The following is a 27,298-nucleotide window of genomic DNA, read 5'->3' on the forward strand; positions in this document are numbered from 1 at the left end:
TCCTTAAGTGTCTTTCAGCCACTTTAGATTCATCTGTTGAAATGTCTCTGTTTAGGTCTGTGCCCATTTTTTTTATTGGATTGTGTGATCTTTTGATGACCAATTTCTTGAGTTCTTTGTATATTTTGGAGATCAGCCCTCTAACCAATGTGGGGTTGGTGAAGATCTTTTCCCATTCTGTAGGCTGCCGTTTTGTCTTGTTGATAGTGCCCTTTGCTTTACAGAAGTTTCTTAGTTTCAGGAGATCCCATTTATTAATTGTTTCTCTCAGTGTCTGTGCTTCTGGGGTTATATTTAGGATGTGGTCTCCTGTGCCAGTGTATTCAAGTGTAGTTCCCAGTTTTTCTTCTGTGAGGTTCAGTGTGGCTGGCTTTATGTTGACATCTTTGATCCAGTTGGATTTGAGTTTTGTGTATGGCGATAGATATGAGTCTATTTTCATTCTTAAACATGTTAATATCCATGTCAGCACCATTTGTTGAATATGCTTTCTTTTTTTCCATTTTATATTTTTTGCATCTTTGTCAAAAATCAGGTGTTCGCAGGTATGTAGACTGATATCTGGGTCTTTGATTCGGTTCCATTGGTCCTTCTGTCTGTTTTTATGCCAGTAGCAGGCTGTTTTCAGTACTGCAGCTCTGCAGTAGAGTTTGGAGTCAGGGATTGTGATGCCTCCAGAATTTCCTTTATTCTACAGGATTGTTTTGGCTATCTTAGGTTTTTTGGTTTTCCATATGAAGTTAAGTATTGTTCTTTCAAGGTCTGTGAAGAACTTTGCTGGGATTTTGCTGGGCATTGCATTGAATCTATAGACTGTTTTTGGTAAGATCGCCATTTTTACTATGTTAATTCTGCCTACCCAAGAGCATGGGAGATCTATTTTCTGATGTCTTTTTCACTTTCTTTCTTCAAAGATTTAAAGTTCTTGTCATACAGGTCTTTCACTTCTTTGATTAGAGTTATTCCAAGATATTTTATGTTATTTGTGGCTATTGTGAAGGGTGATGTTTCTCTGATTTCGTCCTCAGCCCATTTATCATCCGTACAACATTTTCTTTATCCAGTCTTCAGTTGAGGGGCATCTAGGTTGTTTCCAGGTTCTGGCTGTTACGAATAATGCTGCTATGAATGTAGTTGAACAAGTACCCTTGTGGTATGATTAAGCATCCTTTGGGTATATACCCAAGGGTGGTACCGCTGGGTATATATTGAGTAAATTGATTCTCAGTTTTCTGAGGAACTGCCATACTAACAAGTTTGTACTCCCACCAGCAGTGGAAAAGTGTCTTGTTGACTTCACATCCTCTCCAACATAGGACATCATTAGCCATTTTGATCTTAGCCATTCTGTCAGGTATAAGATGGTATCTCAGAATCATTTTGATTTGCATTTCTCTGATGGCTAAGGATGTCGAGCAATTCTTTAAGTGTATTTTGGCTATTGGAGATTCTTCTGTTGAGAAATCTGTTTAAATTTGTATCATGTTTTTTTAATGGGATTATTTAGTTTTTTGATGTTTAGTTTCTTGAGTTCTTTATATATTTTGAATATCAGTCCACTGTGAGATGTGGGGTTGGTAAAGATCTTTTCCCATTCTGTAGGCTGTGGTTTTGTCTTACTGTCAGTGCCTTTGCCTTAGAGAAGCTTTTGCACTTCAGGAGGTCCCATTTATTAATTATTGCTCTCAGTGTCTATGCTACTGGTGTTATATTCAGGAAGAAGTCTCCTGTGCCAATGCATTCAAGGCTACTTCCTACTTTCTCTTCTATCAGCTTCAGTGTAAGTGGATTTATGTTGAAATCTTTGATCAACTTGGATGTGAGTTTTGTGCAGAGCAATAAATATGAATCTATTTGCATTCTACATGCCACCATCCAGTTATGCCAGCACCATTTATTGAAGATGCTTTCTTTTTTCCATTGTATATTTTTGGCTTCTTTATCAAAAATCAGGTGTTCATAGGTATGTGGATTTATGTTAGGATCTTCAATTTTATTCCATTGATCCACATTGATTTTTATGCCAATATCAAGCTGTTTTTATTACTGTAGCTCTACAGTAGAGCTCGATGTCAGGGATGATGATGCCTCCAGAAGTTCCTTTATTGTGCAGTATTGTTTTAGCTATCCTGGGTTTTTGTTTTTCCCTATAAAGTTGAGTATTCGTTCAAGGTCTGTGAAGAATTGTGTTGGGATTTTGATGGAAATTGCATTGAATCTGTAGATTGCTTTTACTATGTTAATCCTACTGATCCATGAGCATGGAGATCTTTCCATTTTCCATTATTTTCCTCACTTTCTTTCTTCAAAGACTTTAAATTATTGTCATAAAGGTCTTTCATTTGTTTGATTAGAGTTACCACAAGACATTTTATATTATTTATGACCATTGTAAAGGGTTGTTTCTCTGATTTCTTTCTCAGTCCATTTACCATTTGTATATAGGAGGATTACTGATTTTTTTTTTAAGTTAATCTTGTATCCAGCCACATTACTGAAAGTGTTTATCAGCTGTAGGAGTTTCCTGGTAGGGCTTTTGGGGTCACTTATGTATACTATCATATCATCTGCAAATAATGGAAGTTTGTCATCTTCCTTTCCAATTTTCATCCCCTTGATCTCCTTTTGTTGCCTTATTGATCTAGCTAGAACCTTGAATACTATATTGAATAGATATGGAGATGTAGCACAAATAATAGAAACCCAGAGACAGATATTAGGGTTCAAGCTGAAGACCAGAAAAGCAAAACAGCCAAGCCACTAGAGGTTCTGACCTCTACCAAGGCCCAGACGTACAAAGGGGCAATCCTGTCCTAGTGTGACTGGAGACTGCTGTGCTCGCCACCAGATCTCAGACTGTGTAGAGAGCCGTGTGGAGTCACACTTGATGACAATGTGTAGAGAGCAGGTGCTGCTCCACGCAGGTCTCTACACATTGCCATCAGGTGTGACTCCACACGGCTTTCTATAAGACTGTACCCAGACTGCACTGAACTCCTGCCATACATTCCTCTCTAGTGCTGGGATTAGAACTTGTCAGCCCAAGTGCTGGGATCGAAGGTGTGAGCTCTGTTTCTCTGTTAGACTGATTCACTCTTGGGTAGCCCAGGGTGGCATTGAGTCTTGGGATTAAAGGTATGTGCCCCCATCCCCTGGACTCTAGTGGCATAGCTCTGCACTCTGATCTTTAGGCAAGCTTCATTTATTAAAACACAAATAATATACCACTATAGAGAGAGTGGACAGCCTTTTCTTGTCCCTGATTTTAGTAAAATCTCTGAGTTTCTCTTTATTGAATTTGCTGTGGCTGTTGGCTTGCTGTATATTGCTTTATTATATTTAGGTATGTTCCTTGCATCCCTGTTTTCTTTAAAACCTTTATCGTGAAGGGGTGTTGGATTTTGTCAAAGGTTTTTCAGCATTTAGTGAGCTGATCATCTAGGTTTTTTTCTTTCAGTTTGTTTATATGATGAATTACATTGACAGATTTTGTATGTTGAGCCACCCTCCTACCTTCTTAACAGTTAGGAAACAATTTAGTATCCATCAACATGATATATTCATTTTCTTGATTGTTGTTGGTTTTCTAGACAGTTATATCAAAACATCAAATTGTGTTGTTTAAGTATTATAGTTAATCAATGTCAATTATATCATAAAATTTGTAAAAATTATTTTATGTAAGTTTAAAATCTTTCTTAAAAGTATTGTTTTCCACTTTTATGCTGGTTTGGATTTTTATGCTACATTTTGGCATAGTTTTATAACAATGCCTTATTTTGTTTTTAACATTTAATTATTAGTATATTCTAAAACTTGATTTGAAATATCCACCACAAACCCATGTATTCAAAACTTGTTGCTTAATCAGTGGTGCATATAGGGAGATGGTGGAAACTTTGAGAGGCAGGACCTGGCAGAGGAAGTCAGGCCCCAGGACACACCTTCGAAGGGTGTTCTGGGACAGTGGTGTCTTTCTCTTCCTCTTTTGATTACTGGCTACCATGAGGTGAGCAGCTCATTCTATGACATGCTCCCTGATGTGATCTTGCCACATGGCTCAAGGTACTGGAGCCAGTCTACCATAGACTGAAACCTCTGACTCGGCAAACCAAACAATGTTTTCTCTTTTTAATCTTTATTTTTGAGAACTTTAAACATGTATTAGATATGTACTACTAATAATTAAATATATACTAATAATTATTCAAACATTAATTAAATATGATCAAGTATACCCTCCATTTGCTTCTTCTAACACCTGCCATGCCCCCCATTATTCCCTCTCAACCTGATATTTTTTTAAATAACCCTCTAAGTCCAGTTAATGATGCTGATATGTGCATGGGTACCATGTGCACTCTCCAAGGGCCACTTCCTCAAAAAATCCTTTCTCTTGACAAGTTGACTTTCTCAAGAGACTGGAAAAATGGCTCAGCAATTAAGAGCACTGATTGCTCTTACAAAGGATATAAGTTTGATTCCCAGCCTTACACAGTGGCTCACAGCTACCTGTAACTCCTGTTCCAGGGGATCTGATAGCCTCCTCTCACCTCAGTGGGGACCAGGCATACATGTGGTGAACAGACATACATGAAAGACAAAATATTCATATAATAAAAGTTAATAAAGATCTAAATCTTTTTAAGTTAATTTTCTGCTGGGTGTTGGTGACACATGCTTCTAATCTTAGCACGTGGGAAGTGGAGACAGGCAGATCTCTGTAAGTTTGAGGCCAACCTGATCTACAGAGCTAGTTCCAGGACAGCCAGGGCTACACAGAGAAACCCTAGTTTAGAAAAAAAAAAGTATTTTTTTTTAATAAAAAAGCTAATTTTCTTAGCTATCTGTTACAGAAACTGAAAACTGAATAATACTGTATTCCTTTTGCCAACTGATTTTTTGGGGGGTGGGAACTGGTTTTGTTTTTCTCAAGACAGGGTTTCTCTGTAGCTTTGGGTCCTGTTCTGGAACTCGCTCTGTAGTAGACCAGGCTGACCTTGAACTCACAGAGATCCACCTGCCTCTGCTTCCCAAGCGCTGGGATTAAAGGCACGTGCCACCACCATCCTGGCCAACTGTTTTAGTTTGGGTTTATTGCTGTGAAGAGACACCATGAGCAGAGGTTTAGCCCATTATCGTAACGGTAGGAAGCATGGCAGCACACAGGCAAGCGTTGTACTGGAAAGGTAGCTGAGAGTTCTACACTTGGATCATCAGGCATCAGGAAGAGAGACCCTAGGCTTGGCTTGAGCATTTGAAACCTCAAAGCCCACCCGCAGTGTCGCACTTCCTCCTGATAGTGCCACTCCCTATGGGTCTGGGGCCATTTTCATTTAAACCACCACACCGTCCATTTAAAAAATACAATTTATCTTTAGATGTCATAGTTCATACTATAGAGCACAGCACTAAGAATGGTACGTCTTTAAAATTTAGCCTGCTCATCATCTATTTTCATATTAATGTAAATCTCTATAATTTCATTTCTTACTTGAGCATCTTCTAAATTCTTAATTTTGGATGGAAAATTATGGTAGAATATATAAACTGTTAGCCTGGGGGGAATTCAAGAGGGACAATGAGATGGATTAAGAGGGGATAAGGAGTTTGTCAGAAAAGTTATTAACGCCATGGACAAACAGACAGGCAGCAGCATGGTGGGGGCTTGAGGATTTCTGGCCCCAGGATCAAAAACAGACTGTGTTGATTGTTTCTTTTGAGACTGGGTTTAACTATGCAGCCCTGACTGCCTCTGCCTCCCTTGTGCTGGAATTAAAAGCCTAAGCCACTGTCCAGCCCTATTGGTTAGCTTGCAGTTTTTGTTGTTGTTGACTTGACAAAAGCTAGAGCCATATGAGAAAGGGGAACCTCAATTGGAAAGTGCCTCCATAAGATTACCCTGTAGGGCATTGTCTTCTTTAGTGGGTGACATGGCAGGGTCCAGCCCATTGTGGGTGGAGCCACCGCTGGACTGATAATCCTGGAACAAGTAAGAAAGCTCACTGAGCAAGGCGGCGGCGGGGTGGGGGTGGGGGCAAGGTGGTAAGCAGCCAGCACTCCTCCATGGTCTCGGCTTCAGTTCCTGCCTCCAGGTCCCTGCCCTGAGCTCTTTAGGTCTCAGGCCCTCCATAGGTCTAAAACTAAGCTGAAGCTGGGCTGTAGGGTTTCTGGTGGATAGTGAAAAGTCAGCATTTCTCAGGAATTTGTGAAATGGGTTTTCCATGTGCTCCCCCACCCAAAGGATCCCTCCCCCCAACTACTCATCTTCCTTCTAAAGTGCAGTCTCTCTACTCCTAACATTTTCTATGCTCTGCTCCCCTCCCCACACCCCTCCTCTCTGCTTGATATCTTCACCTCCCCTGCTCTCCCTCTTCCCTGGCCCTGGTCATATCCAGTCTGCTTTCTTTTCTCTCTGCTCTGGACTCTTGCAGATGCTTCCGGATATTCTCTCTCTCACCCACAATAAAAACCCTCCCCAGTGGAGCAGTCATGTTGGCAACTTATTTACTGCCGCCACCCACCCCATCCAAGCTCCTGCCCTGACAGTCTCAGTGATGAACTGGGACTGGGACACGGAAGTCAAATAAACCCTTGCCTTTTTTGATCCTGGTGTTTTACTACAGCAATCAACACTTAACATAGACATGACGATGGGCCAGCCTAGCAGAAGTAGACTTCTGAGGATGGGGGACGTTTCCAAGTGACCTTGCTTCCTCCATCCCATTGCTCTGTGATTTCTTGGCGGGTTGTCTGTAGTTGCATAATATTGACTGGCAACATTATTATTGGGTTATTCTCTCAACAGTTTCTTTCCATTTTTATTCTTTAGTGCTGGGGATTGAGCCCAGAGTCTTGCACTAAGAAAACTCTATTACTGAATCCTTACTATATGGTTAGTCCCAGATACGTTTGTTTGTTTGTTTGTTTGTTTGTTTAAGTAGTTCATGAGCAGTAGGAAAGTAAGAATCAGGAGGCTTTGTCTTTTCTGTTTGTTTTCCGGTTTGGAGACAGGGTTTCTTTGTGTATCCCTCTCTGGCTGTCCTGGAAGCCATTCTATAGACTCAGAGATCTGCCTGATGAGGCTTCGTCTTTAAGTCAGAAATTATCAGCTAACTTCTCATAGTCCTATAACCACATGGCTACATTTGTTTCCAAGGTACTTGGGAAATGTAGTCCAGAGCTGAATGCAACCCACTCAATTTAACTTAGAAATGAGCAGCTTTGAAGGTTATTGAGGATGGATCCATTTTGTCCTTGGTAACATTCTAATTTGTGAAGTAAAAACTATAAAATATAAATGAAGAACTATAGCAGGTCTTTCTTTGGACTGCCAGCTCCCAAATAATGACACAGAGACTTTTTATCATGAAAGCTTAGCCTTACCTTAGGCTTATTCTCAACTAGCTCTTAAAACTTTATTTTATTTTAATCTACATTCTGCCACAGGGCTTGTTCTCTCTCCTCAGTACCATATGTCCAACTTCCTCCGTGTCTGACTGGTGAATTTCCTTCCTCAGATTCTTCCCCTGAGTTCCTCTCTCTGCCCAGAAGTCCCACCTATCCTCTCCTGCCTAGCTATTGGCCTTTCAACTCTTTATCAAACCAATCAGAAGTTGCCTTAGGCAGGTGAGGTAAAACAGACACATCTTCACACAGTGTGATCAAATATCCCACAATACAGAACATCTCGGAGAACATTTCAATTCCCAGCACCCACATGGCAGCTCTGTTTGTAACTTCATCCATGCTGGGGAATATTATTTTCAGGTATGTGACTTTGTTTAAGCTGCATTTGTTTTACCTCTGTGAAGCTGTGTTACTTTACCTGTCTCAAACACCTGATTATCCTAATAAAGGCAGTAGCAAGGATAGGTGGGGCTGGCAGGCAGAGAGAATAAATAGGAGAACCAAGAAGGAAGAGAGAACAAGGAGCAAGAAAACATCAGGTGCTAGCCACCCAGCTACACAGTAAGCCACAGAAAAGAAGCAAAGAAAGGTGTACAGAAATGAGAAAGATAAAAGCCCAGAAGCAAAAGGTAGTCCGGTTAATTTAGATTAAGAAACGCTGACTAGAAACAAGCCAAGCTAAGGTCAGGCATTCAAAACTAAGAAGAGCCTTTGTGTGTGGTTTATTTGGGAGCTGGGTGGTGGCCCTCAAGAAGCCAAAAGAGTAAAGTGTCACACTACACTCTAGGATTTGACGCCCTCACACAAACATAAATGCAGGCAAAACAGCACATAAAAAATTAAATGAAAAAAATCCTAAAGTTTTGAAGTGCTTATAAAATTTTATAGTAAAAAACTTGAAGCTGGAGAGATGGCTCAGAGGTTAAGTATGTGTACCGCTCTTCCAAAGGTCCTGGGTTTAGCTCTTAGCACCAGTCAAGTGACCACCAACTGTCTGGAATTCCAGCTCCAGGGAACCTGATAACCTCTTCTGGCATTCTGTGGAAGACACAAAGCTAACGTAGCTTGACAAGACAATTCTTTTTGTAAAAAGCAAAACACTGGGCCTTCACAGTGCTCTCTTTGATCTGACCTAGGCGTGACTATATCTCATGCCATTGGTAGAATCTTGACTGCACACTCTCATAAGGCTGGTTGATTATGATTGGCTAATCAATAAAAAGGGGAATGGGAAGGCTCAGGAAACGAGTACTTGTCTGGCTAACTACCTTTGATAGAAACAACAAAACGTTACTCACTTGTGGGCACTGCACTTAAGTGGGTAAACACACACGCATAATTAAAAATAAAATCTAAAAGAAAAAGCTATTTAACCGCGTTGGTCAACACAATGGTCCTTTAGTCATGATTGGCTCTCATTCTTGAGCTAGGCCCTACACAATGGCCTCACTGCCCATTGTTGGGCAATTTCTTCTCTCTATTCCTTATGCATTCTCCCCCTTGAGAGTGCCTCACATTGTCTGTAATACACTCTGTGTCGATCATTTGGATTAACCTGATGGAGATCATGAGGACTGGGAGCCCGGAGGACATAGATCCCAGAAACATTAATATTCCAAGGAGATTAAATGTGAACAGGAAAGGACAATCTTTAACATTGTTGATCTGGGCAAAACAGGTCTTCCTTCATAAAATATATCACAAATTTGTGTGTGTGTGCACGTGCGTGTGTGTGTGTGTGTGTGTGTGTACACACACATGTGCATAGGTGAACAATATTGCAGGATATTTGATGGCACTGTGAAATTTTGAGACTATATTAATAAAATTAGCTTTGGATCGGGTGGAGCTAGTGACTAGTTGACAGGAATTAGCCATAGAGAGGACAGAGGAACCAGGAAAATGGATAAAAAGATGCACAGGAAGGAGTAGGGAGGGACTTAGAGACTCGCTGTCTTTTTGGTTTGGAACAAGTGGAGAGATGCTCCCTTGTTGGGTCTCAGGCCCAAAAGAAAGGTTAGCAGATTGCTTCTTGGTGTTTCTGATCTAGGAGGTTTTCACCCCAACATCTGACTCACAAGTCTTTATTGCTAAACAGAATGATAGTTGTGTTAAAACCTACATTTGACAGCCATGGCCGAGCTGGTGCTAGTGGGACCAGAAATCCTGCCAGGCCCTGAGGCACAGATGGGACTTAAAATATCAGTAGATTCAGATGCAGTTATTAAACCAACAGAAAAACAACAGAACAGGGTGCATTTGGAGACCAGAGGACAACTTTGGCAAGTTGGTCCTCATCTTGTTGAGGTGGCAGAGGTGGGGTGGGTGGGTGGGTGGGATGGGTGGGTGAGTGGGGTGTTTCTGTAGTTGCTGTGTACTGTAACCTCTGTGGCTTAGCCTCCGAGCGAGTCTCCTGTAAGAGTGCTGGGATTATAACTCTTGTAACCTGGGACTGCAAGTGTATGCAGCCTCACCTGGCTTTGTCTGACAGTCAGGTTGTCAGGACTGTGTAGCCTTTAGCCACTGAGCCCAGGTTCAATGTCCACTTTTAATAGGATTCTATTTTTTGGTTTTGTCTTGTTTTTCAACAGGATCTCTTGTAGCCAAGGCTTGTTATAGCTAACTAAGCATGACATTCAACTCCCAATCTTCCTCACTTCCTGATACTTGGATTGTAGGTATCCATGCTCAGTGGGATTCAGTTGCTTAAATTTTCAGAATAAATGAATGTTATGTGGCAATAAAACCAGTTTTCTGTGTATTAGTGTTTTACCTTCATGTGTGTCTGTGTGCTTCTTGCATGCCTCATGCCAGCAGAGGCCAGAAGGGGGCATCTGATCCTCCAGAACTGAAGTTACAGATGGTTCTGAGCTACCACCTAGATGCTGGTAATCAAACCCAGGTCCTGAGGAAGAGCAGTAGCTTTTCACCCCCTCTGAAGCCAATGTTTAAAGACCTATGAAAAGTCACTCTAACACACACACACACACACACACACACACACAGAAATCAGTTCCTGACTATATTTTTTATTTGTTGATACTGTTTTTTTTTTTTTTTTTGGTGTATTTGTTTTTGAGACATGGTTTCTCTGTGTAGCCCTGGCTGTCCTGGAACTCGATCTGTAGACCAGATTGGCCTTGAACTCACAGAGATCTGCCTGTCTCTGCCTCTTGAGTGATGGAATTAAAAACACGAGTCACCACCACACAGCAACACTGTCGTTTTTTCAAAAAGGTCTCACATAGCCTAGGATGGTCTTGATCTTGTCAAGTAGGTGTGGATGAACCAACCTCCTGAACCTCCTGCTTCTCCCTCTGAAGTTCAAGGTTTGCATGTATGTTATGCCATGCCCAGCTACTAGAGATGGTTTTAATACAGTGCTCCCACCTTTACAAAGATTATCCAGATGGAAAACCAACAAAGAAACTCCAGAGATGGTCGTGGTAAGATCACAAGTTCAAGGCCAGCCTCAGCTTTATGGACACCCAGGTAAAACAAAACAAATTCAGACCAAGAGGATATAGACAACTTAATTAGGTTCCAACAGCATCTACTGCTGTGCCACATACAATCCCAGCACTCAGGAGGCACAGGAAGTTGGATTTCTGTGTGATTTCAAGGCTAGCCTGAGTCTGTATGACTCCAGGAATCTGAGGCTACATACTGAGATCACAACTTTAAAAGTCTCCCATTGAAGAGAAGCCCAGGACCAGGTAAGAGTGACTGCTGGCCTACCAGAGGGATTATGAGAAGGGAGGAAAAGGAAATACACGTGACTGGAAAGCAAAAGGCGTGGGAGAGAGAAGTGGTTCAGGACAGAGGGTGGTGTGGGGAGCATGACCTGTTGACAGGTCAGGGGAAGCAGGGCATAATGAAACCCATCTCGCTATGCTAACTTAGATCAAAACTGGGCTGGGTGGCCATTGCGTTGGTTTTGTTTAGGTGAAGATGTTGTTGAGACTTTGTCAGCCCTGTAGAAGACACTACCTTGCAGCAGCGTATGCCCTGGTCCTCTGGCTCCCAGTCTTTTCCTCCCCTCTTCTGGGATGGACACTGAGTCTTAGGGGTTGTGTTGTAGATGTATCCGCTGGGGCTGGGCACCACATGTTAACTTATTCTCTGCATTTTGACCAGTTGTAGGTTTCTGTGGTAGCGTCCATCTGCTGAATACAAAAGTCTGATAGAAAACATCCTGTGGCCGGGCGGTGGTGGCGCACGCCTTTAATCCTTTAATCCCAGCACTCGGGAGGCAGAGGCAGGCGGATCTCTGGGAGTTCGAGGCCAGCCTGGTCTACAGAGCTAGTTCCAGGACGGGCACCAAAGCTACAGAGAAACCCTGTCTCGAAAAACCAAAAAAAAAAAAAAAAAAAAGAAAAGAAAACATCCTGTGCTATTTCTGTTGTTTGGACTTTCAGAGCCCAGCTTGCTCTGCTTCAGGGCTGCTCCTGAGAGGCCGCTGCAGGCAAGCTTTTCTTCAGGGTTGCAGGCACCTGAAAGCATGACTTGAGGGTTTGCTTTCAACCTGGTTTGTGTCTCTGGTGGAGAGTTACCAGGTCTGTACTAAAGGGAGCTCAATAGGCCAGCTACAGAGCGGACAGCTTGCACAAGTGGAGGGGAGGGTAAGAGGGAGAGTTGGGGGAGGGAGGAGGGTTAAGAGGGAGAGTGGGGGAGGGAGAACAAGTCAAGGGTGCAGAATGCAAATCCACTGATCACCTGACCTCAGAAGAGACATTCTTTTTGAACTATTCTTTTAGGCACTTAGACTAACCTTCACTTAAGAATGTGTGAAATATGGCCTAGAATCCCTGTGGGTTATCTTAAAGGCTATTTAGCATAATAGCTAACCCAATGTTGGGAAAACTCTCCCATACTGGCCTGTAATGTACCAACCTCTCATAAAAAAACAAAAAAAACAAAAAACAAAAAACAAAAAAAAAAAACAAGAAATTCTGGAGCTGGGGGTGTAGTTGGTGGTAGAGTGCATTGCCAAGGACTTGCAAGGCCCTGTGTTGAACCATTGTAGAAAAAGGTCGTCAGATTGTGGAGGTGGAGTAAACCTTTAATCTGAGCACTTGAAATGTAGAAGGTAGAGACAGAGGCAGGTCTCTGAGTTCGAGGCTAGCCTAATCTACATAGTGAGCTCCAGGTCAATAGTAAATATTAAGACTTCTCCTCCAAAATAAATAAATATCCTTAATTCTACCTATCATAATTAACTCTAAAGTTTGTAAAAAAACAAAAACAAATTGAGGTATTGACTATATATAGGGGGAAAAAGTTGGGGGGCACATTCGCAGAAGATTAAGTTTTAGTAATTTCATTAGGTTCTCAGAAGCCTTGTTCTTTTCAGGTTTTACCTGAAAAAAAAATTTGTAAGGCATCTTTACTTTTACTGGTCAGAAGTGGCTCTCTTAGAAACGAACATTTTCAATCAGTACTGGTTTGGTTTCTTGAAGAGTTTTAGAGATTAATGCTAGCTGAAGGCTCTTTAGAAGTGAGTTTCTGCATGTTTGGGCCCATTTTGAAGACACAGGATCCTTTGATGCTGCCTCGGCACTGAACTATATTTGGGGAGTTGACGTACAGAGGGTCTGTCTTGGATTAGGGCTCAGAATACCTAGGAGATTTCCTGGTGAGGACCAGGGGTCAGACATCATGACAGGTGTTATCTCTTCTAACTTTGGAACTGGAAGCAGCTTGGGGCCATTGCGCACTCATCCAACAGGAACGCAAGAAACTGTCAGGCGACATCCAATGTGAAAACCCAGAAATTTGCTGTTTTTATACCTCTTCTCATGCATATCAGTGTGACAAAAAGGGATTAGTGCATTCTGATAAGGGCTTCTGTTTTTAAGCATTTACTAATGAATTAAAAAAAAAAACCAGAAAACAGACCTTACTGCCAGGCTTTATAGTAGAATAATTAAAATTAATTATTATATCCATTAATATCTTAATTATTTTATTACTAGTGAGTAAAATTACTGTGATGGAAATAAAGATACTTTAGAATGAAAGACATTTTAGTTCCCCTTAAGTATGTCAAAGTAACCCTTGGGCTTTAGAAGTTGGTATTATTTCATTAAAAAATGGAAGCACATTTAAGTAATGAAAATATGAATATGCCTTAAGGTGGAAAATATATGGAAACACTCCCCCCCCACTCCCGGCCCCGGGCATATAAATTGAGCAAAACTTTTCATTTGAATGATTAAAAAATGCAATGCAATTTTGCACATTTCAATCACTAAGACTGATAAATTTTGAAAAAAATATCAAACTATGAGTTTAACATATATGTGTGTGTGTATATATATATATTTCCTACAATACGTATGGAATAAAAAGTTAGTCCCAGAAGTTATTGAAGGACTATCAAAATGAAAGTCAAAAGGCATGTCCTTCCCTGTTCACACTTGGTCTGTTAATGAATTGATGCTATAGCATCTCATTTTAGAAACTGTATTTAAGCATTATAGTTTAGATGTTACTCAAAAAAATATTGTGGGTCTTTAAGGCAAACTACATTTTCCCACCTAAAGTGGAAGCTGTTGGTAGAATGCTTGTTCAGCATGCATCAAGCTCTGAGCTTTATTCCCAGTACTATATAAACCAGGATGTGGCCGCATAGCATACCAGTAATGCTAGTATTTGGGGAGGGTGGGTGGAAGCGAGAAGATCAGGAATTCCTGACCATCTTTGTATGGCTAGTTCAAAGCCAGCCTGGGCTATACGGAGTGTGCCTCAAAAATAATGTCAAACAAAGCAAAACCCTTAAAAGTTCTCAGTGCTTTCCCTCTACAAGTGAACATTTTAAATTGGGACAAGGATTTTTTTTTTTCATTTTAGGTCACAATATATTTTCTAAAAATAGCACAATTATAGGAACACTTAAATATTAATAACTTACATTTTCAGTAACTTGTTGGATTCTTACCATCTGGCCTGTCTTGGCCCCATTCCCAAGACTGACTACACCTTTAAATCCAACGTAATTTACCACTTTTCTTCCTCCAGCATGATCTCAAGACCGAAGTTTTAAAATTTTAATAGATGCCACATGCTATTGTATGCTAGTAAAATAAAATATTGGTGTCCCCAAAGGACGTTAAGTACCAGATTCTAAAACCCAACTGGACTGCTCATTTCCCGTCATGCAACTTTGGAGGGTAGCAATTTGAGTTTGAAGCCTCCTGCTCAGCTCGGATTCCAAGCAGCGAGTCACCGAACTTAAAAAAATAATAATAAAAAAAATTTCTACCAACAGTGACAGCCCTTTGTGTGGCGGTAAGCAGCTGCGGTGACCGGAAAACAGACGTGCCTTAGGCAAAGGCAAATCTGGTCACAGAGCGTGAGCTGTCCCAGTTTCTAAAGGGACTCGACTGAGGGTCAGAATGTCGGCCTCAGGCTGGGGTCCAAGAGCCTCCGCCCCTTAGCCGGCTTTTCCGCCCACGGCGTTAAGCCCCCTCTAAGAAAACGCGGGGAGGGAAGGCTGGGTTGGCGGGCAGACAGGTGTGCCACTGTTTGGAATACACAAAGGGCCGGTGGCACCGCCACTGTGTCCCTGGCAACTCCACGCACGCGCTCCTTTCCGCCCGCCCGGCCGCGCTCAGGGCGGGAGACCGGCAAGGAGGGCGGGGCGGCGAGCGCAGGTCGCCCTCGTTGGCCACAGACACCCTCGGGCCTGCTCGTGGACGCGGCCTGGGAAGCGCGAAGTCGGCTCTAGGGATGGCGCCACCGCGGTTGTCGGGATTTGTAGTCCGTGAGCCTGTGGGGCCCCTCCCCTCCGGATAGACTGGTCCAGGCGTCCCCGCCCTCTGCACGCCGACTTCCTGCCGCTGCTCAAACTACCACTCCCGTCATCCTCCGCGCTGCGGGCTGAAAGCGAAAACAAATTCTAGGCTGCGAGGTTGCTGCCCTCCGCCAGGCGCCCCTTCCCGCTCCCCGCCCCTCAGTCGCCCTCCCGCGAGGTGGGGAAGCGAGAGGCCGCGGCTTTCTCTCCGGCTTTCCTCGGCTCTCGGCGTGGGACGCGCGCCGGCGGGAGACGCAGGCCTTGCTGAACCTCTGTCGGCCCGGTGGCGCGCGCCGGCGGGGCTCTGCCTCGCCACACACCGGTCGGGACCCGGAAACTTGTGGGGGCGGCGACCCCCGGGCGGCCCGCGGGCGCGTGTCCCTCCGCCGAGGCGGCCGCGTGCGGATGGCCATGTACTAGGCTGGGCTCCCTATGCGCCCGGAGAGCGCGGGCCGCCGCCTCGGGCCGCCGCTTCCTGCCGCCGCTCTCTTCGTCCACGCCGGCGCCAGAGCCCGAGCCTCAGCCCGCTCCAGGCCGGGGCGTCGAGCCGCCAGCGGCGCGGCCATGTGGGGCTAGTCCGCGCCGCGCACCCTGCAGCGGACCGGCAACATGGAGGCAGCCATCGACGCGCCCGACGGCGCGGACCAGGGCGGCGTGGGGCCGCTCGAGGATGCGACGCCCATGGACGCCTATTTGCGCAAACTGGGCTTGTATCGGAAATTGGTCGCCAAGGACGGGTCGTGCTTGTTCCGGGCCGTGGCCGAGCAGGTAAAGGGACGGGGCCCGAGCGGGAAGGCTCGGGGCTGGGTGCGACACGCCACCCGCAGCTGCCTGGCCGCCCACGGCGGGGCCGCGCGTGGCTCGCTGTCGTCACAGCGGCCCATTGTAACGTCGGCACGGGACGGGGTGAGGACACCTCGGGCGGCCTGCTCGCAGCGTGCTGCCGGGGGCCGGCGACGCGCTCCTTCCGAGTTCACCTGCGCCCAGCTTTTAGCAGCTCCTCGCTCGCACCGGCTAAGCGCATGTTTACTAGAGGAGCTGTTGCACCCCGTGTTACCGGTGGACCACATTTTTTCTGCTATTGGACTTTGGAATGTGTCTCCCCGGTGTCACGCAAAGCAGGAGGCCAACTTTGAAGTTTAAGGAAGGCAACCTCTGTATAGGGTCGTCTCAGGGACTGTTTGAGTCGGGCCCACGCTGCATTGTGTGGGAATCAGGGACAGTGTAGTAAAGAATTCACTCTTGTGCAAGTCTTTTACTAACACTACGGTATTAACTGGAGACTCTGTCTAGGCACAGCACTCTTCCCCTTTCCCCTTCGTTAATGGTTAAGATTATTCCCCAATGGCCCATTTATTAAAGAGAAGTCAGATAGAACTCCTGCGAGTGGGAGGAGTTCCAGGGAAGAATACTCAGGATTTTCTTCTGTTGCTTTGAGAGAGTTCTTTTCTGCATGTTATATAACCATATTGTAGGTGTGGGGTCACCAGAACCCATCCTGTCTGTGAGACTACCGCTGGCTCAGAAGCGTTTCCCAGTGCACGCTGCTGTGTCCTACATTCCACACTTGCTTCCTTTGCCTTACACTGGGGCTTTTAGAATTTAGTTTCGTTTTTCTCTTTTTTTCCTTTTTTTTGTGTCAACTATCTTTTAAGGTTTCTATTTTAAAATCATCAGGCCATATATTTTCCAAAGATTGGTAAGTATAGAACATTTTAAAACAAGAGAGACCCCTTGCATAGTGGTACAAGCCTTCAATCCCTGCAGAGGCAGACAAATATGTGTGAGGCCAGCCTGGTCTACAGAGTAAGCTCCCTCCGGGACAGCCAGGGCTACACTGAGAAACCCTGTCTCAGGAACACAAAACCAGAGACCCTTGCCTTGTGTTACAGGTATATTCATTGAAACATTCTCTGTATTCCCAAACCAACCTACCAATTTCTATTCGTTAAGACATCTCTTATTTTCAGAACATAGGAAGCTCCAATGTGGGTGGGTGTATCAACATCCACCGCAGTCCTTACTCTTAGTAGGTAAACAGTCGGCTACATTTGTGAATTTTCCAGATGGAGAAGATTCTGCTTCCGTGTCTCATTCTTTTTGGACTCCTTAACACCTCTGGAAGCAGAAGAGGTCCAATGAAGTCTGTTTTTATAGTGTTGGCTTTAGCAGGTTCCTGTAGGAAGGAGGTAGAGGCTAATGCTTGAAGTTTGAAGTTGAATTATCCAGGTCCTAGTTAAGTTGAAGCAGGAGGGTGTGTTTCTGTCCATGATGTATGGCACAGATCCTTGGGGATAGAGTAGAAGCTTGCGAGAGACTCATTTCTGCATAACTAGCAAGAGCTAGTTGCTATGGACTCATTGATATAGGTAAGCCCTGTTTTTTGTCATGGGATTAGGTGAGACACAAGGAACTACCCTTTACAAATTTGGGAAATTATTTTGAGTATATTGAGCCTTATCTATGGGGAGGCGCAATTTGGTAGATGTGGACTAAATAATGGTGAGGAAAAGAGTACATTGTCAACCTTTGCAACCTTTTTAATGTAGAAAGGATTTGTTTTGGGGGAAATTTGTTTTCTGGTAAAAATTACAGTAACTTTTTTTTTTTTTTTTTTAAAGAGTCTTAAAAGAAGGGGATGATAGTTCTTGGGAGTTGTGGCTCCTCTTCAGATTACCTGATTTAGATAGGCTCTTTCCTTTTTTTTTACACTTGTGGATTTGGGCCTGCAGGAAGCCTGACCTGAATCAGTCCTAGCCATGGAGCTAAAAATAGGGCACTCTTAGAGGACTTGCTAAAACAGTGTCTCAGCCTTTCCCAGTGTTATCACTACCTTGTCTCAAAGCCTCTACCTTTAGCCTATTTTCGTGAAGCAACATAGCAGACCATTAGAATTTTGAGTGTTCAGGGTCTTGAGAAGTAATTGACTATTTGAAGAGTTGTCATTTTAGTCTTGCTTTCTCGTATTGTGTGGCTGAGTAAATTAATAATATCCTACACTTATGGTTGTTGATGAGAGTTTTGCATCTGAGCAGCAGGTTCACATTGATGTCGTGTTCTGAAACCGTTGTTAAAAGGAGAAAAAATAGATATTCCTGATATTGTTACTGATGAGAAACAAGCTGGAGCAACTTGTGTCTGCCACCTGTTGTAGGTGAATGACTTTAACACAGAAGGTGCTTTGCTGATGGCAGGAAAGCCCTATCAGATGACATTGTGGCTCACTCATATTAATAATACTTGATTCGTAACAGTGTCTCATGTAGCTTCTAGGAAAGATATTGCCAAATGTAATTTGTTGAAATGACAAACAGTTGGTGCTTTTAAAAATATGTGGATGATCCTTGAGATGAAGGAAGCTTAGCCTGTCTGTATAAGGCTACTTTTTAATAACGTTCTAAAATAGTAAGGTTAGGCTAACAGCCAGGTGGTAAATTAAAAAGCTAACCTCAAGGAGTACATCTTCAGTCTCTTGGCTTGTTAGAACAATCTGGCTATCAGGGGACATTGCATCTCTGGTCCTTGTGTAAATGAGCCCTGACTGTTATCCAAGAGAGGTGTAAAAATGTGCAGCTGGGGCCTCTCTTGAATTTTCCCGTTTACCATTAGGGTGATTCAGTTGGAGGTGTGCGTAACCCTTAAAACTGCAAGAGGTCTTGACAGTTTGAGGTGATGTGCTATTTCATGTGTGTATGGGTGGTGATAGGGGATGTGTGAACTTTTGGAGTACTGGGAATACCTTCATTTGAGATATGTATTAATAGAAAGTAATTTTACTTTATTCTCTTTAATCATGGTGAAAGTATTGGGGATTAGCATATGATAAGAAATTGAGTTTGTTTTATTTCAGAGCTCAAATTTTGATAAAAAGATAAAATTCCAGTTAATTTTTTCTTTTGTTGTTGAACTGATTATTTAGGGAAGCAACAGATGAAAGATCATACATTTTGGTTGGTATTTTGATTTTATTTGTGTTTACTTGTTAATTTTTTGTATGTTTGAGCATTAAAGTCAAACATTTGTGGGAGTTGCTTTTCTTTTCACCAGGTCCTGGGGCCCAAACTCAGCAAAGCTTTTTTAACAGCTGATCCATCTTGCTAGCCCTAGGTAGATTTAGATTTAAGAACAAATCTACAACCTCTTAGGATGACATCATTCAGTTTAGCATGGCTGCCCATTGGGTATTTTTGAATTTTGTAAGCTTGATAAACAAAGTTACACATAATGATTCTGAAACCATAGTAGCCCTACTATGTAACTTACTGTTACTGATGAGAACTTTTTTCCTTGTGGTTTTTCGGGATTGAACTAGGACTTTGTATGTGCTGGGCTATATACCATTAAGTGATAGATATCCCTGTCAGTCCGTTCGTCCGCCCGTCTGTCCGCCCGTCCTTCCTTCCTTTCCTTCTCTTTCTCTTTTTTTTTTAAAGATTTATTTATTATGTATACAACTTTCTGCCTCCATGTATACCCACACGCCAGAGGAGGGCGCCAGATCTCATTACAGATGGTTTGGAACCACCATGTGGTTGCTGGGAATTGAACTCAGGACCTCCAGAAGAGCAGACAGTGCTCTTAACCACTGAGCCATCTCTCCAGCCCCCCTTGTTGGTTTTTTGAGATAGAGATTCTGTCCATAGCCCGGGCTGTCCTGGAACTCTTCTGTAGACCAGGCTGACCTTAAACCCAGAGATCGGCCTGCCTCTCCTCCTGAGTGCTGACACTAAAGGAGTGTGCCACCACATCAAGTCTTGTTTTTCAATTTTTTAAAAATATAATTTATTTGTATTTTAGGTGTGTTGGTGCTTTGCTTGCATATATGTCTGAAACAGGAATTATAGACAGTTGTGAGCTGCCATGTGGGTACTGGGAATAGATCCTGGGTCCTCTGGAAGAGCAGCCAGTGTTCTTAACCACTGAGCCGTCTCTGCAGTCTGCATTTCATTTCTTTATTTTGGCAGTTCTCCCTCAGTTGCCTACACTGGCAACTTAGTCGACCACGCAGAGCTTGAACATGGAGACACCCACTGCGGGTGACTTCCTACTAACTGAATTCTAAATTTGTACCTCTAGGTTTGCCTCTGGTTCTTTTTTATAACGCGCATAGGGTGAGCCCTAGCATTCCCTAGCAGGGATTCTTTCCTGCATTGTGAGGAACAGAGTTACTGTAGAAGGTTGGCAGTAGAGGAAAGGCTCTTAGTACAATGTCCTCAAAGGAGTGACTTTTTTTTTTTTATGACCTCTGTAGAAATGGTGACAAATTCTCTATAGAGTGACATTAGAGACTGGCTGTGGTGGTGCACACCTTTAATCCCCACACTCAGGGGGTAGAGGCAGTGGATCATCTCTGGGTTCAGTAAGGTCCAGAACAGCCAGGGCTACACGAAGAAACCATGTCTTGAAATGCGTGCCCCCCCCATGACATTAGGCTTAAAGAGTATTATTTTTATGTTTTAGTCACTGCTCTATTGCTATGAAGAGACATCATGGCAAAGGCAAGTCTTAGGAAAGAAAGCATTTAATTGGGGGCTTGCTTACAGTGTCAGAGGCTTAGTACATTATCATTATGGTGGGGAGCATGGTGCTGTGCAGGAAGGCTCTGGAGCAGTAGCCAGTACCAGAAACTACATCTACATGGGGGGAGCATGCAATGCTGGGCCTGCCATGGGCTTTTGAGACCTCAAAACCCATCTTCATTGACACACTTTCTCCAACAAGGCCGCATCTTCTAATCCTTTCAAATAGTTCTACTCCCTGGTGATCAAGCATTCAAATAAATGAGCCTGAGGGGGCCATTCTCATTTAGACCATCATACTGTGTCATGTCATTGTGCTCAGAGGAGGAGATTGGAATAAGTAAAGATTAAAAGGTGTTCACACATCATTTTGAGTGTGAGAAAGGTCATTAACTTGTAACTTGAGTTTGTTTTTTTAACAGTAAAATGCTTAATAATGTGTTCCCTTTTTTTGTTTTAGGTATTGCACTCTCAGTCTCGCCATGTGGAAGTTAGAATGGCTTGTATTCACTACCTTCGAGAGAACAGAGAGAAGTTTGAAGCGGTAATTTTTAAATTCAAATATGATGGTGTCTTGACTTGCATTTACATTATGACCATTGAAAATGTTCTAGTGGATATTCCACAGTCTACACCTTTTTAAGTTTTTTTTTTCATTGAGAATTTCATAAATGTATACATTGTAATTTGCTCATCTATTCCCCTTAGCCTCACCCCAATGCATTGCTTTGTTAACCTCATAACCCACCGAGAAGCTCCTTAGCTAGAGTGGGGGGAGGGAGGGTCTTGTGAAATTTCACTAGTTCTGTGTGTGAGTAGCCACAGCTGCCATGAGTTTGAGTGCACAGGGTGTATGGAAGACAGCAGCATTTCTCTCTGTCCTTCAGACCACATTCTGAATGGTGCTGGCAGGAGTGTGTCTGAGTTAGAGGCCAGCCTGGTCTGCCAAGTGGGTTCCAGGACTGCTAGGGCTACACAGAGAAACCCTGTCTCAAAACAATAACAAAAAACCCGAAAACAAAACCATTAAGAATTTATAAGACAGTTTGATTTGTTGATTTAGCAAAACCAGCAACTGTTAGTTTCATCCATAGGACTTGTAACCTCCCTAGCCATGAGCTTTGGTCATAAGGGATGGAGCTGGTCTCATCTATCAGAAAGCAATTGGTTATCCCCCTAAACAGGGAATCCTCTATTGGACCGGTGGGTACATCCTGCCAGGCAGGTCAGTATCGTAGCATGCAGGGTTCAGGGCTAGATGAGGCCATTGTATTCCTCCCTCAGCAGCCACACAACACCTTCCAGCATCATGAAAGTCAGCCAGCAGGGAGGGGGTTTCCCAGTCGGTTCCAGCTTAGTTTCTCGTGTTCCAACCAAAGTCTGTGGTGCCTTCCACAGGAGGTCCTGCCATCTAGTCTGCTGTGCAGTGAGGAGCAGTGGTAATAGCTTGTGTTCCTCTGGGGCCCTCTGAAGCATTCCTGACCACTAGCTTATAGATACCCCATTCCTGGTACTGAGAATTTCATTTAATAACCTGTATCTTCTGGAACTGGACTTGTCCACCATGCATAATAGCTTCTTTTAAAATAAACTTAAAAAATTGTCTAGCAGTTAAAGTAGGGCTTCCTTAAGGCTTTTTTGTTTGTTTGTTTTTCAAGACAGGGATTCTTTATGTAACAGCCTGGCTGTCTTGAAACTCTTCTTTGTAGACTGTGTTGGTCTTAAACTCACAGAGATCCACCTGCCTCTGGGAGTGCTGGGATTAAAGGCATGTGCCACTATGCCTGTCTTTCCTTAGGGCTTTAAAATAACAGTAGTTTTGGTTAATCTGCCCCCCACCTCTTTGTCATTCCTGTTCTCTATTTGCACATAAACCCTTCATCTCCATTCCCCATCTCTTCTTTGAAATCATTTGTCCTACAATTTCTTTCCCTTAAGGGTTTTTCCTTCCCTACTTCATGGGTCCAGTCTAATGTCCTGACCTCGACAGACACCCAGAGTTAAACACTTAGCTACAAGCTGGATATTAGTTGTGATTTTTCTAGCCGTTCATTTGGAGAATGATGGCTAAGGCATTGTGAACTATGGGGCATGGGAGGATGACCTAAGCTTGTGAGTTTCTCTGACTTGATAAGGGAGTTAGGTGTTGAGAGGAATAATGGTATCTGTGGTTGTTATTAACAGTGGGTTAGAAACAAATTGAGACGCAGAGAATAAAACCAAATGTTTTGTGTAGTTTTTATCAGAAGGCATTTATAAATCTTTAATTTTCAGAGTGCATTGTGAAATTATATATTAGAATACTATAATTAATAAAATACTGTATAGCAATGTAGCGAAATTTTCTCAGTATGTAGTTGTAGTCAGTGGAATAAAATGCCATAGTTCAAAGCCTTCTAGCATTTCTGAGTTACTGATTTTAAGACTTAGATTTCTATAAATTGACAACTTTAACTACTATTTCTCCCTACTTACTGATAATGAATATTGACATTTTATGAATAAATAAAACTTTAATGTTCACATATATGCAAAAAAGTTCTCAACTTGAGTGTGTTACTGGTTTGTATCCCTATATTTAAGCCATTGGAGAGCAGTGTGGTTTAGGATGGGTAGTGATGTATTCTGGAAGTGTTTCCTACTTGATTAGATGGCTTGAAACCTTACTAAAAAGCTGATAATGCAGAACCTAGTGATATGGAAGGATTAGGGTTGGTGGTAGTGGTAATGTAGGCTGGGAAAGTGAAGTAGTCTATAATATCTGGAGGAGTTACCATGACTTAATCATTATAACCTTGGGACAAAACTATTGATAATAGTTTACATTGTTAGCATTGAACCCTGTATGTCAGGCATTGTCTTAAGTGCCTTTCATATATTTATTGGAGATAAGGTCAGAAGATGGAATTTCCAATGCAAAAAGGGTTCATTGTTGATGATAGGAACCTTCTAGTTTCAGCCCGGTGTGGTGTACACCTTTAATTCCAGCACAAGGGAGGCAGAGGCAGGTAGATCTTTGAATTTTAGGCCAGTGTGATCTACAGATTGAGTTCCAGAACACTTAGGGTTACACAGAGAAACTCTGTCTCAAAAGCAAACAAAACAAAAAACCAAAACAAAACAAAGATAAGACAGAACCTTCTAGTTTCTTTTGGCACAGTTGGGAATAGGTGCGTGGGAAGGGATGTCCCTGGTACCAACAGTGTGGAATACGGCCTGTGTGAGAACTTTAAACTTAGAAAGGAAACTCAGATGCAGGCTGTGTTAGGAGACCATGAAGGTCTTCCAGATGTGAGAGGTTTTGAGGACTTTTTGCTTTGGAAATAAACATTTCATGGAAAAGCAGCACCTGACAAGTAAAAAGGACATGTTGGGATTTAGGACAGTTTTGAAATTTGATAGTATACAATTTACAAAAGAATTCACAAATGACTCAACGGATGTCTAAGTGTATCACTCTTGCTAAGTTAACTAGTACTGCAAATTAAATAAAGTTGGACTTAATGGTCAGATAGAATACTTTTTAGCACTTGCCTTAGTAACTTTTCTACTGTTTTGATAAAGTACCACAACCAAGGTAGCTTAGAGAAGAAAGCATTTAATTTGTGACTCAAAGTTGCATAGCATAGTAAGAGTTCATGACCATCATGGTTTCGGGAGCATTGTGGCAGGCAGGGCGGACAGGGGTGGGGAGGGTGAGGGAGAGGGGCAGGAGCGAGCTTATATTTGATCTGCAGACAGGAAGACAGAGAGAGCTAATTGAGAATGGTGTGGGCTTTTTGAAACCTCAGAGGTCCCTCCTATTGACATACCTCCTCCAAGACCACACCTCCTAATCCTTCCCAAAGACTTCTGTTATCTTTGGACCAAACATTCAAACTACCATAGCACTTTCACATTTGTGTAGTTGTTATAATGAAAACAAAAAATAGTTGGGTATAGATTATTTCATGACACAGAAACAAAGCAAGCTGTATTTCAAAAATCTTAATTGAAATGATCTGATTTCCTACTACTCTTCTCTGTGGTTAGCATAATCTGTTTTCTCTTTCTTTTGGCCTGAACCTACTGACCATTGCCAAGTTACTCTGAAAGTACCATTGCTATTTTTCAGTTCAGAGTGCCATCTGCAGTGGGCCAGAATTGCCATTTCTGTCTTGTTTGAAAGTCCAGGCCCTCTATGAACTGACCCCACTTCCTATCCTCTCAATTCAGCTCCCTCCTAGGTTGCCCTGCTTCAGTTGGCTAGATTGATCAGGTCTTCCTCCTTTGCTACATTGGTATTCTGTGTAGTGGCTGCTCCCCTGTGTCCATCCAGGTTCTGGCCAGCTCTTATGTTAAGGCATCTTCTTCCTGGAAACCTTTCCTGGCAACATTTCCTACTTTAAATTCTTCTGCATATTTATTGTCTTAAGGATTTGTACAGATACCCATGAGTATCTTTTAATATTTCTGATAAAGTCTAGGTTTGTATAAGAACCCTGTGACTCAGTGAACTTTACACAGTAAACCCACTGTTGTTTGGCAAATTTCTTAAAAGTATTTTTTGCTGGGCTGTGGTGGCTCATGCCTTTACTCCCAGCACTTGGGAGACAGAGGCAGGTGGATCTCTGTGAGTTTGAAACCAGCCTGATCTACAGAGTGAGTTTCAGCACAGCCAAAGCTACACAGAGAAACCCTGTCTCAGAAAAGAAAAAATGGTCCCTCCCTCAAAAAAGGGCAGTGGTAGCACATGCCTTTAATCCCAGCACTCGGGAGGTGGAGGCAGGTGGATCTCTGTGAGTTCGATGCCAGCCTGCTCTACAGAGATAGTTCCAGGACAGGCTCCAAAACTACACAGAAAAAACCTGTCTCGAAAAACAAAACAAACAAACAAAATTAATATATATGTGCTTCTATGTATGTGTATAACATGTGTTCAGGTATCTTAGCCAGAAGAGGGAGCTGGAGATACAGGTGGTTTGTTCTGCTGCATGTGAGTCCTGGAGATTGAACCCAGGTCTTCTGCAAAAGCGAGAAGTGTTTTAACCTGCTGAACCACCTCTACAGGTCCCTAATAGAATTTCTTCTCTTGCAGTTTATAGAAGGGTCATTTGAAGAATATTTAAAACGTTTGGAAAATCCACAGGTATGTATTAGTCGTATTTCTGCTTGTGCATATTCAAATATGTATTAAAATTAATTGATGGAAGACAGTAGCACATTGTATGAAAGTTGAAGTGACTGTACCCTTTGTGCAGTGCTTAGTTGAAAGATAATTGGATTGGGCCTTGGTGGTGCACGCCTTTAATCCCAGCACTTGGCAGGCAGAGGCAGGCGGATCTCTGTGAGTTCGAGGTCACCTTGGTCTGCAGAATAAGTTCTGGGACAGTCAGGGCTACACAGAGAAATCTTGTCTAAAAAAATAGATAATTGGAGCTCTTCCTAGAAGTTGTCTTGCTGAGGAGAGAGTTCTGTCTTTTATATTTGTCATTATAACGTGAATATAGCATACAAGATCTACAATTACTCGGGTGATTTTTGGAATGATTTGTTAGGAGGGTGTGTGTATGACTTGGACAAGACGGAGCTTGATTTCTTCTTAGGGAAATGAGAGCAGAGAGTTCTTCTGTCTTACCTACCTTTGTTTCTTTTTCCTCCCCTGCTTAAAAGGCTCACTGAAAATCCATGTTGTAGAATGTAGGCTAAGGATATACAGCTTAGCAGTTTCTTAGCATGTTGTACTTCAGTCCCCATGTCTTAGGATTTCTATTGCTGTGAAGAGACACCATGACTGACAGCTCTTACAAAGGAACATTTGATTGAGGGACTTGCTTACAGTCCACTATATCTTGATGGGGAACATGGTGACAAGCATGTGGCACTGGAGGAATATCTGAGAGCCCTACATCTTGGAGGCAACACAAAATCGACTGACACTGAGGGAGGTTAAGTAAAAGAGAAAGCCTGCCCCACAGTGATGTACTTTCTCCCAACAAGGCTGGACCTCTTATGCCACTCCCTTTGCGGGGCCATTTTCTATCAAACCACCACATCTCATAAACCCCCAATGTCATGTTTTGGGAATGCATTGCCTTGTTCCTCCTTTCCACTTGACTTGAGTCTTCCCTGAGAATTATGTCTTAGCTGTTCCATATTCAATATGCATTAGTTCAGGTTCTCTAGAGGAATAGAACTGAAGGAGTGAATGCATATTATCAAAGGAATTTGTTAGGTGGTCTTCATGCTCTGAGTCCAGCAGTCAAGCAATGGCTATCTGAATGCTGGAGAGGCTGAGAACCTGGTAGCTGTTGCTCTGTCGTAGCTGTTGCTCTGTCCAAGGCTGAATGCCTCAGCAGTCCCAGTCTGGTGCTGAAGGCCTGGGAGATTCCTGGTACTCTAATCATCATTTCCCATCAGAAGACAGAAGAAACTTAAACTTGCTTCTAACATTAGTGGAAGGTGATAGCAGCAGGGTACATACGTACACCAGCATTAGACAAAGGTAGGCAGACAAAAGCAGCCCTGACTTTTTTTTCCCCCTTGCCTTGAGACTTCTTTATTACAGGCCTGTTTTGGGAATGCATTGCCTTGT

General features: G+C 42.9%; 1 protein-coding gene across 1 annotated transcript in view; it reads left to right on the forward strand.

Annotated features, from left to right (window-relative positions):
• Positions 1 to 15,687: 15,687 nt before the first annotated feature.
• Positions 15,688 to 27,298, forward strand: part of Otud4 (OTU deubiquitinase 4) — a 41,366-nt gene continuing 29,755 nt past the window's right edge. Inside the window, exons 1-3 of the mRNA XM_057753490.1 lie at positions 15,688 to 15,973; positions 21,185 to 21,268; positions 25,802 to 25,852. Coding sequence (XP_057609473.1) covers positions 15,815 to 15,973; positions 21,185 to 21,268; positions 25,802 to 25,852 — 294 coding nt within the window. The 5' untranslated portion in view covers positions 15,688 to 15,814. The remainder of the gene's footprint in view (positions 15,974 to 21,184; positions 21,269 to 25,801; positions 25,853 to 27,298) is intronic.

Source organism: Chionomys nivalis, chromosome 21 (genome assembly GCF_950005125.1).
Source record: "Chionomys nivalis chromosome 21, mChiNiv1.1, whole genome shotgun sequence".
In the NCBI taxonomy this organism is placed as follows: domain Eukaryota; kingdom Metazoa; phylum Chordata; class Mammalia; order Rodentia; family Cricetidae; genus Chionomys; species Chionomys nivalis.